Raw genomic sequence first — 11,473 nt, 5'->3', positions numbered from 1 at the left:
TGGCCAGTTCTTGCAGGGTGGTTGAATTCTTGTTTTTTAAAATGTCAACAATTAAACAATTTGCTTAATTTTGACAATGGTGGATTATGTCGGGTAATGGAATCTCAAATCTGTTGGAGCTTCAATTGATGATGAGTTTCATGGATCATTTTATTGCCAAAAGTCAAAATATTTCATTAGAATGATTGGCATCCGATGGATGAGAGACCGGAGAAATTTTCTTAAAAACAGTCAGTGCACATGGCTCACACTGATTTGGTTTTTTACTTTATATCATTTTGTCTTGGGCAACTATGATGTCCTTCTTGACTAATTTGTGTTATGTTCATTAATTCCTTCTACACTAGTTTTTGATAGATTGTTATGCCTAACAACACGTGGAAATGAAATAACATCTTAAAGGTGGGCTTGTTCCTAAATTGAAAAGTTGATTTGATGAAAAGCAGTCAATTAAATCCTCTAATTGTATATGCTCCTTTTGTAAAAAAGAAAAAGAAAAGAAAAAAAAGATAAGGATGGGCTCATGGGTTCAAAAGTCATTAGAAGTCTAGACTCTAGATGCTTACTTAATATCATTCATAGTAGTGTAATTAAATTTTATGTTGACTATTAACTTACCACAATTCTTCTACTTTTTTGGGCTTGAGACTAGTTGTGAATAAAATATATAACACTAAACACAGACTAAGGCGGAGGCCTATGTAACTTATCAATTAAAAAAAAAAGTTTATGCTAGCATAAAAACTTGTGGCACATTGCATCCCAAGAATAATTGAAGGGCTCTAATTTGTTCAACAATATTACACAAAGATGAATACAAGTCTAGCTAATAGAAGGTCTAAAATAGTTTTAGGTTCCTTTGAAAATTTTTCCTTTCAAAATGTTGCCATCTAAATGATAGCTTTCCATGCTATGCTATTGGCCAAATTTAAAACCGAACATTTATATCCTATTGATGTGTAAATTGCAAGCCATTTAAATTCTGTAAAATGTTGAAACATGGCCTTATCTTAAAAATTTATTAACCAGTGGACACACTTGATCCGTAAAGTAATTTGAATGAACTGCTGTTAGATCTAGTGAAATTAACTGTAAACAATAAAAACTAAATTAGATCCACACGACTCAAGTAATTTTTAGAGCACTTTGGTTATTCAATTTGTCTGAAAATCACCTACACACAAAAACTAGAGTCTCCACAAATCCTAACATATATACAGGATCAAGAGTTCCTAGTATACATCCTACTTCATCGACTGAATATATGGAACATGTGATTATGTTTCAATTAGAAATTTGAGATTCAGCAGCAAACATGTTTGGATCCCAGGTAAGATCATGCAGGCCAGTGAATATTATAGCAGGATGTAGGTGTTCTAGTTCTGCCTTGTTAAACTAACCTCTAATTCCTTTTCTGCAAACATGGATTTGTACACAGCATCATCGACTGAATATATGGAACATGTGATTATGTTTCAATTAGAAATTTGAGATTCAGCAGCAAACATGTTTGGATCCCAGGTAAGATCATGCAGGCCAGTGAATATTATAGCAGGATGTAGGTGTTCTAGTTCTGCCTTGTTAAACTAACCTCTAATTCCTTTTCTGCAAACATGGATTTGTACACAGCGTGAAAACCCGGAACTCTGAACACTAGATTCATCATTGTGCAGAAGTAGCAACTCTACATGTCCAGAACTATCTTTCCAGTAACAAAGGATGTTGCCAAAATGATGCAGCCAATAATGGGCTGTAAACCATGTGAAAAGGACGTTGTTGTGTTTGCAGCAGGAGGGTTTTCAAACCCGAAAACTGTGGTGCCGGAAGCTGGGTTGCTTGTATTCATCACTGAGGGTGGAGTACCAGAGCTGCAAGTAGAGATAATAAAACAGAAACATCTAAAAGGTTATTCTTCCAGTGTTAGTAGTAATGAAAAGTTTCCATAAACATGAGAACATAACACATTACCCTGATACACCTGTATCTGGTGGTGATGATGTTGTTGGTGTTGGTGTTGGGGTTGTTGTTACCGTTGGTGTTGGAGTTGCTGTTGCTGCTGGTGATGATGATGTTGATGATGATGGGAAAATGCAAGAACCGGTGCCTATTAACAAATTCAAATTGGTTTCAGATATGATTTCATTTTGTGAAGCATATGTCAAAAATGTTTTACAAGAAACAAAAAGATCAAATGATCAATGGAACTGATGATCTTACTTGGATTTGAATTAACTATCACAGCTGCCCCTCCAAAGTCACAGCTAGTTGGCACTGGATTCTTTTGATAATAGCTGTTGAATGCGTATGAGGCATGGTTTTGAAGTGTATTCGGATTGTAACAACTGCCACTCTGCTGGATTTGTGAGCAGTCTGCACCTCCCATTCCACATGCATAGTCCAGTGCTGATTGAAGTGCTGTCTCCAATGCTCCATTCTTGGCGATACACCAACTTTGTCCTGGAGTTGCTGGAGCATTTGTTGTTACAGGAGGTGCTACCGGGTTTGTGACAGGGGTAGTGACTGGAACAGCTCCTGATGGGGCTGGATAAGTTGTTACAGGATTAGTTATTGGTTGTGACACTGGGACTGTGCTAGGAGTTGTTACTGGATTGGTGACTGGTACAGGTGGATATTGAGGATTTGTTGGTGGTACCGTGACAGGTGTGGTGGAGGGAACTGTTAATGGTGGAACACCAGGATTGTTTGGTGTAATTGTGACAGGGTTAGTAGTAGGAACTGTGACAATGGTTGGAGGATTATCTGGAGTGGGGATGACTGGTGTTGTCGATATTGGAGTTGTGGGAAAGGTTGTAGTTGGTGGGAATGTGTCCTGTAAAGTTGTTTTGAGGTTGGTTTTGCTTAGGAGTTCCCTGCGGTGAGACAGAAAGATCTGTTCCTCTTCCCTTTTGAGCTCCTTCTGTGCAAAATCTTCCATGAATGATACTTCTGCATATAAACCAACTACCTGTTCTCTAATCTGAGTGTTGTTTTCTAAAAACTTTGAGACCTTATCAGTGAATTGGGCTACTTCAGTTGCACTAGGAACAGCAGGGCTCTTAATTGTTACAACCATTGGAACATCAGGGAGAAAAGAACTGGCAAGGGTGACTCTTTCAATCATAGACTGAACAAACTCTTCTCCCATGCTTAATTGTCCATCTATACCAGCTTCAACAATGACATATGACCTCACCTTCTTGATAAAACCAAAAATCCTTTGCAGGTCTCGTTCATATGCTCTATTCAAATTCTCTAAGATTGACAATGGGAATGCTACTGAGACTCTTACTTCACTTTCTAGATGAAGGGTACAGAGGACTGAATGGATTGATTTTAAGGCAGACAAAACCACTGGTAGTGGAATTTGTCCTGAATAGTCTTTGCCACCCCTAATTATGATGCTATGAATGTTGACACGTGGAAGAAAGTTCACAACATGGGTTTTCAGCCATGAAATAACAGATGACTTGGAATTAACAGAACTTCCAACTAGACATTTACTTAAGTAAAGATCAACAGATACACCAGAGTCAGATAGAGAATTCAAAACCTTATGGTCTGCTGCAAAAACCCGAATCTGAGACAAGGTGACCTTGTTTTGCTTCAGGAATGATATAGTTCTAGTAGGTGATGAAGTTGCAGTTGCTCTTGCTTTACAGGAGAAACCTACTAGAGTTCCTATAAAAAGGGAAATAAGACACTCAAAATATGACCTGATATTCATCTTAATAGTGAATTTAAGCAGGCAATTGACACTGATAAACCAATATAGCAACAAGAAATTAATCAGAAGGAATAATAATATATATGCAGCATCACAAAAGGCTAATTTGAACAAAATTGAGATTACTAATTATTTGATCAAACTCTGGGTTCTTAGTACAGTAAGCTAGTTTAACAAATCCCCAGTAATTGTTAACTTATTTCAGAAACCAAAAGCAAATTCAGAAAAAGAAAAAAGTCATAGAAAATGGGCCTATGTTTCTTGGATTTTTTCCACAGCAAACTGCAAGAAAGAAATACTGGTTTTTGAGTAATAGTAGTTACTTACCAGAAGAGCATATAGTAAAGAGTGACAGGAAGAGAATGAAGAGGCATTTTGATGCTCCTTTAGCCATATTAGTGAGATGTGTTTCTGGGTACTAGAAAGAGACCCAATTGGATTTTTGTTGAGATGCATATAATGGCAGTGTTTTAAGGACAATGCACATAGAAGAGGAATAAAAGCCGTTAAGAGAGAGTAAAGAGAAAAAGTATAGTAGATAAAGGTCAAAAGAGAGAACGGATAAAAGTGTTAAAAGAAAGATGGCCATGTTGTAATGACAAAGAAAAGATGTTACTTTGTCATGAAGGATGGGTTGGAAATATTCTGTCTAATAATATTACAGTGTAAAGAATCAAGTCCAACTATGTTTTTTGTGCTTCTTTATCTTTCCCAAAGCCATAAGCTCAAAATCTAAAGCAGCCTGACTAGGCAAATGACAAACCATGTGCACATGCGTGTACAAACACATCCACTACAGTAAGGGGTTATATTGCATATTGCCTTGTCTTTTAGCCATGTTTTGGTTTCAGGGATTAGTAATAATATAGGCATCTTAAAAAAGGAAGAACATCAAAGTTTTAAACCAAAAAAAATCCCACATCGTCACATAGATATTCTCTATGTCTGTCTTATATTTGTCAGTATAGTATCAGACAATGAATATTAGAAGTTACTATTTCTGAACAAGAAAAGGAAAAAGAAAAATCACATTTTAGTGATGACCCAAAAGCTTTAGGCAGTAACTATTGGATTAACCTTGCACGATTATATTATTGCAAAGAATTTATTGCCTTATCTTTATGGATCTACAGATTGACAAAGGAAATTTCTGATAACACAAAAGTTGGCTTAACTCATACGCCTCAGCTTATTTTCAACTTATTTAGTTTATTTAGCTTATGTATAACTTTTCAAACTCGTACTCTTTTTTAGGTATGATGGAACTTTTGTCCAAGTTATTTTTTTAGGTAAAAGTTAATGGATGTTCAAGGGTATTTAGTAATGTTTTTATGAGAAAAAAAAATAGTTAATACTCGACAACTTTTTCTATTTCCTATATTAAAACTTTTTTAATAAAGAAAATGTTAATAAATGTCTTTAGAGTATTGGTTTAGAAACTATTTTTAAAAACATTATATGGAAAAATGATAAGTCAATTGGAGTAATTTTTCTGACAGTTCTTTATAGTTTTCGTGAAAGTAGTGTTAAAAATTTTCTTAATATAATTTATTAACAATTACTTTAAGGACACCCATAAACATAACCATTTTAGCAATAATGTATTAACAAATGTAGGACAGCCGTTAATCAGATCTTTTTTTTTTAAGCTCAATCATCAATCATTAAAGAATCACAATGAATTTTCAAGCACACATTAGGCAATTAATTTTTCTGATAATTTTTTATATTTTTCATGAAAATGGTGTTGAAATTTTTTTTAGTATAATTTATTAATAATTATTTTAAAGACACTCATAAATATAATATTTTTAACAATAATTTAATAATCAATCATTAAAAAATCCCCATGAATTTTCAAACACGCATAACGAGATTAGTCTAGAAGGATGACAGTAGTGGGGCACCCTTTGGTCTAACCTAAAAGGACAAGGATTTGAAGTTGGTTGGATAATGTTAAAGAGAACAACAAAGTCAATTGGGCTTAGCTAAGCAAAAACCATTACAAGAACTAATTAATATCAACTTTGCAGGTGGAAAAAGGTGTTCCGGGTATTAGGCCTCAAATTCATATTACTTTCCGCATTCCTTCTTTGATAAGTTCATTTTTTGTTTTAGATGGAGTTCGGGAAGAATTACATAAGTTGTAGTTTGTACAACACAAACAATATTCCATAACAAGGCAAATCATCGCTGTTAAATCACAGATCTACTCGTGCTTATGGACATTATCATGACCTTAAAGTCCTTGACAGACCATGTAAATTATTATTATTATTATTATTATGTTTTTTGGTGGGGATGTGGGGATTATTATCTTGTATAAATTTCCGAGCAAAAACTTGTTCTTTTATATCCACCATAATTCCATTTCTTTTAGTGAAAAAAAGTGTCAATTACAGGAGTTAAATCAGGGTTCAAGGTCGTACTTGGGAAAAAAAATGGGCATTTGTCCATAATTTACTGATTATGTACTAAAATGCCTTTGTTTTAAAATTATTTAGCAAAATGTTTTTATTTTTAAAATATTTTAACAAAATTAAGTTATTGGTGTCGAGTTTTATGCATATTTTGTTACTTCAAATTTTAAACTTGACATTATTAATATTAAGTTTCACTTAAAAATATACACATAACTCAATTTTGAGGAAGTCAAATTTTATACATAACTCAATTTTGTTAAAAATATAAGTATTTTACTAAATAATTTCAAAACATGGACATTCTGTCACATAATTCGTAAATTATGGAAAATGACCATTTTCGCCTGTGATACTTTGCACAAACTTTTCCAAACAGTAACTCGCTAGCCAACATATATTCTTGCACTTTACCATGTTTTTATTCCTAAGCTTAAGGCAAAAATAAAAAATAAAAAATTCATGCATGATACATCTTGGAGACTGAGTTGAGTTGACACAGTCTCCTAGACACATTAAGGAACGCACATATTGGATGCATGAGCGGTGAGCCAGGACCACGCCTGTGCATTGGCACATATTCAAATGAGATCTCTGTACAAGTGCATTATAAATTTTATACTGCAAAGTAGTCTCAACCAATTAGGCCTGTTTGTGGACTGATCTTGCTTCTGCTGACTAGCCTTTTTTAAATTACCATTAGCGGCTCCTCTTCTTTCTGCGGATATAAGTTATAATCAATATACAACATGAGTGGGGACTGGGGACAACCCATGTGGAATTATCTATGGTGCTTTTCTTCTTTCAAATTAATGAATCAAAAGCTCCTTGTCTGACGAGGTATTGGCGTAAAGCAAACATGCAAGAAAGAGAGAGACGGTCATACATTCATACTGGTGATATGGTTTTTATAAATTTTAAATAGAAAGTTTTAAAGGATTCCTTGTAAGGATCTGAGAAAGCGGAAAGAGAAGAAAGAAAACCAATTCTGGTGATTTTGGCACATGAATATTATGCTTTTTTGCTTTTGGTTTTGTTTGATTGCATCATAAATGAAAGTGGGATTGGTTTATATAAGACCATTCTCTTCTTCCTGAGTCAGATTTGATTGTAACAAGCCTACGCAGATTATATCAAAAAGAAAAGAAAAAAGTAGTGATCTTTCTCTTACCAACTCTTAACCAGTCATTTTCTGTTCTACAAATAAGAGATTTCGATGAAAGGTGCATATGAGGTGTAAATGTCCGTAACTTTTGGAAACACATCATGCAAGATCATTGTAGAAGATAGAAAGTATTTTGAGCTGATCATATGGAGCCCCTTTAACTTTTGAGTTTGTCAGCATGTTCATAATATGCTTCTACTTTGCTGGCTTTACAAACAGCTGAGCCTCCACTGCAGTCATGAGTAAACTGTAAACAACATCCTGGATCCCAAAATATGCAAATAGACACTATTAATATTGATGAGCACTGCACAAAGGGATTTTTATTCTTTATCAAATGAGTTATCCAATAAGTCATTTGTAATTTTGTTTTATATTTGGAATGTTGATATTGTGCAGAAATAAAACTTGTGTATTTGTTTTACTTATCTTTGTGTTATTTTGTTTTAGATAGTAATGTTAGGATTTGTATAATTTTAAAATTGTTGAATAAGTATTAATAAGTTTAATTGAGTTTATTCTTGATATAAGTGGTGAATTCAAAATAATGCATTTTACATTAAGTAATTTGTTGCATAACTTTCCAAATGATAGATACATGTTGTTTTCTATATAAAAATTAAATAAAAAAAAATTCATGTGAAAAATACGGGTCAACCCGACCCGACCCGACCCGCAACCCGATTTTGACCCGCTTAAAGTGACCCGTTTTTGACCCGTGACCCGTTTGACCCGACCCGAACCCGACCCGACCCGCCCGTTTTGCCATGTCTAAGTTCTATGCATATTTTGTTACTTCAAATTTCAAACTTAACATTACTAATGTTAAGTTTCACTTAAAAATATACACATAACTCAATTTTGAGGAAGTCAAATTTTATACATAACTCAATTTTGTTAAAAATATAAGCATTTTACTAAATAATTTCAAAACATGTACATTCAGTCACATTATTCGTAAATTATGGAAAATGACCATTTTCGCCATGTGATACTTTGCACAAACTTTTCCAAACAGTAACTCGCTAGCCAACATATATTCTTGCACTTTACCATGTTTTTATTATTCCTAAGCTTAAGGCAAAAATAAAAAATAAAAAATTCATGCATGATACATCTTGGAGACTGAGTTGAGTTGACACAGTCTCCTAGACACATTAAGGAACGCACATATTGGATGCATGAGCGGTGAGCCAGGACCACGCCTGTGCATTGGCACATATTCAAATGAGATCTCTGTACAAGTGCATTATAAATTTTATACTGCAAAGCAGTCTCAACCAATTAGGCCTATTTGTGGACTGATCTTGCTTCTGCTGACTAGCCTTTTTTAACCAATACTATATTACTATTAGCGGCTCCTCTTCTTTCTGCGGATATAAGTTAGAATCAATATACAACATGAGTGGGGACTGGGGACAACCCATGTGGAATTATCTATGGTGCTTTTCTTCTTTCAAATTAATGAATCAAAAGCTCCTTGTCTGACTAGGTATTGGCGTAAAGCAAACATGCAAGAAAGAGAGAGATGGTCATACATTCATACTGGTGATATGGTTTTTATAAATTTTAAATAAAAAGTTTTAAAGGATTCCTTGTAAGGATCTGAGAAAGCGGAAAGAGAAGAAAGAAAACCAATTCTGGTGATTTTGGCACATGAATATTATGCTTTTTTGCTTTTGGTTTTGTTTGATTGCATCATAAATGAAAGTGGGATTGGTTTATATAAGATCATTCTCTTCTTCCTGAGTCAGATTTGATTGTAACAAGCCTACGCAGATTATATCAAAAAGAAAAGAAAAAAGTAGTGATGATCTTTCTCATACAAACTCTTAACCAGTCATTTTCTGTTCTACAAATAAGAGATTTCGATGAAAGGTGCATATGAGGTGTAAATGTCCGTAACTTTTGGAAACACATCATGCAAGATCATTGTAGAAGATAGAAAGTATTTTGAGCTGATCATATGGAGCCCCTTTAACTTTTGAGTTTGTCAGCATGTTCATAATATGCTTCTACTTTGCTGGCTTTACAAACAGCTGAGCCTCCACTGCAGTCATGAGTAAACTGTAAACAACATCCTGGATCCCAAAATATGCAAATAGACACTATTAATATTGATGAGCACTGCACAAAGGGTAAGTACTAAATAACAGTAAAATATATCTCTAAGGTATGAGATAAGCAAAAGTTGTATCAAGTTCAAGAATTTTCCTAAAATTATTTTTCAGGTAAAGAAATTGTATGTACTATTAAATTAAGGATTGAAAATAAAACTATTCTCAATCTTTGCATAATAGGTTTCCAGTAGCACCTCACATTTCTATTACAATTGCCATTTTCCAATGTCCATTTCAGTACATGACTAGTAGGATTTGCCATTTTGTAAATGAAAGGTACAAATTCCCAGTGTGCAAACAAGAGAGCATCAAGTCATCCTTATATTGATACAAATACCAAAAAATCAGGTCTTGTCAAACTCATTGGACTTGGACCAATAAAAAAGGCAAATTCAGTCGCCAAGCAATATGTGGAAGCTACTGTGTCCAGTACAATTTACTCGCACAATCATCCAAGATAATTAGCATCTCTGTTATCGATATTCCATATATATATATATATATATTTAAAAGTTGAAGTGTAATATTTATTGTTACTACATTTCTGTTAAACCATATCAACAGTCACATCATCTACCTATTTCTCATTTTTCTCCACTATTTTCAATCATGATTTCCTTTTCACATTTTCATCTCTCTACTACTCTCAACCTTTATGTCACTTTTCATTTATCCCTTCCTCTTCGTTTTATTTGGGCTTTTCTTATTTCCATTCTATTATTATAAATATGTCATTTTCTCTTCCATTCTATACATATTTTCTCACATGAAAAATGTTATTGCTCTCTCTCTCTCTCTCTCATATGTTTTATTTTTGTGTGAATTTTTTATTTTTTTGTTTCTCTACTTTAAATTGATGAATTTATGTATTCTTTAGAATTTTACTTTGGGTTGATGAAATTTGGTTTTGTGTTTTTAAGTTATTATCATTTTTTTTTCTATGATTGTTAAATGCTATTCTATTGCTTTTAAAGATAGTTTACAAGAATGTTATAATATTCTATTATATAGCGTGATTGGGATTATTTGGTATTTGCCTTATGATTATATTTTTTTTTTATTTTGACGCTTCTTCTTCTCATTTTATTTTCTACCTCTTTATTAGAGGTGGTTATTCTCCCTCTCTCTCTCTCTCTCTCTCTCTCTCTCTCTCTCTCTCTCTATATATATATATATATGTATATATATTATTTATTAATTTTTGCAACTTTGCTTAAGGTTGAGGAATCATTGTTTTTTTTTAATAATACTATTTTGGTTTAATACGATTTGGTAGTGTGTTTGATTTTTTAAGTTTTCCATCACAAGTCTTCTCTTCCCCTCTTATAACTTTTGTTTGATTTTTTTTTTTTAGACATAATATTTAGTTATTTTGGAAGTGAGATTTTGAATTTATATCAAAAAACAATCTTAGCTATGTATTTAAATGTGTTTATCAACTATTAAAACTGCCTAAGATGAATATGCATAGACAATATTTTTGTTTTAATTTTTCATTGTTTTATTATTTAGTTATAAAATTAATATTAAAATAAATGAATATGTAAAGATAAAATTGCCTAAGATAAATTTGTAAAGCCAATATAGTTATATATTTAATATCATCAAAGAATTAAAAGTTAAAAAATAAGTAATCAAAAGAATAATGATAAGGCCAATGATGTGGCAGATGTGAAGGCTCAATAGGAGCATAACAACAAAAATGTGATATGAAGATCCAGTTAAAGAAAAGTAAATCTTAATAAATGAAAGTGTATGTAGTAAAAAAAATTGTTAGATCACATTCTCTTTATGTTATACAAATTATTTTCTTTTATTTCGATAGGTAAAGTGTTCAATTTTGGACATAAAATCTACTTTTTTTCCTACATATTATTTTAAATATTAAAATTATAATATAGTATAATCTCTTCAGAATGTCTAAGAAATATGCAATTCCAATCTCATGGATTTATATTAGTAAACAAAACTCAATTAATAGTTCGAAACTACTCTTACTATATTGTAAGGACTCAATTTGGATTGACCCTGAGTGATGGGTTTT

General features: G+C 32.8%; 1 protein-coding gene across 1 annotated transcript; it reads right to left on the bottom strand.

The window, feature by feature from the left end:
* Positions 1–1,468: 1,468 nt before the first annotated feature.
* Positions 1,469–4,301, bottom strand: LOC112025757 (uncharacterized). The gene is made up of 4 exons (XM_024058442.2): positions 4,052–4,301; positions 2,218–3,678; positions 1,969–2,104; positions 1,469–1,868 (listed from the first exon to the last, which is right to left on the bottom strand). Exons 1-4 carry the CDS (start codon positions 4,116–4,118, stop codon positions 1,685–1,687), a joined length of 1,848 nt encoding a protein of 615 aa, XP_023914210.2. The 5' UTR covers positions 4,119–4,301; the 3' UTR covers positions 1,469–1,684.
* Between the last annotated feature and the right edge of the window lie 7,172 nt (positions 4,302–11,473).

This window comes from Quercus suber, unplaced genomic scaffold, assembly GCF_002906115.3.
Source record: "Quercus suber isolate HL8 unplaced genomic scaffold, Cork oak 2.0 scaffold_101, whole genome shotgun sequence".
NCBI classification, from domain to species: domain Eukaryota; kingdom Viridiplantae; phylum Streptophyta; class Magnoliopsida; order Fagales; family Fagaceae; genus Quercus; species Quercus suber.
This window is presented reverse-complemented; position numbering and strand designations above follow the sequence as displayed.

What these genes read in the sequence shown, in the direction of transcription:
- LOC112025757 (XM_024058442.2), bottom strand. Translation starts at nt 4,118, where the DNA reads ATGGCTAAAGGAGCATCAAAATGCCTCTTCATTCTCTTCCTGTCACTC. An exon ending in CTTTACTATATGCTCTTCTG is followed by an intron (nt 3,679 to 4,051) that starts GTAAGTAACTAC and finishes CCCTTTTTATAG; the next exon opens with GAACTCTAGTAGGTTTCTCC. An exon ending in CCAGATACAGGTGTATCAGG is followed by an intron (nt 1,869 to 1,968) that starts GTAATGTGTTAT and finishes CTCTACTTGCAG; the next exon opens with CTCTGGTACTCCACCCTCAG.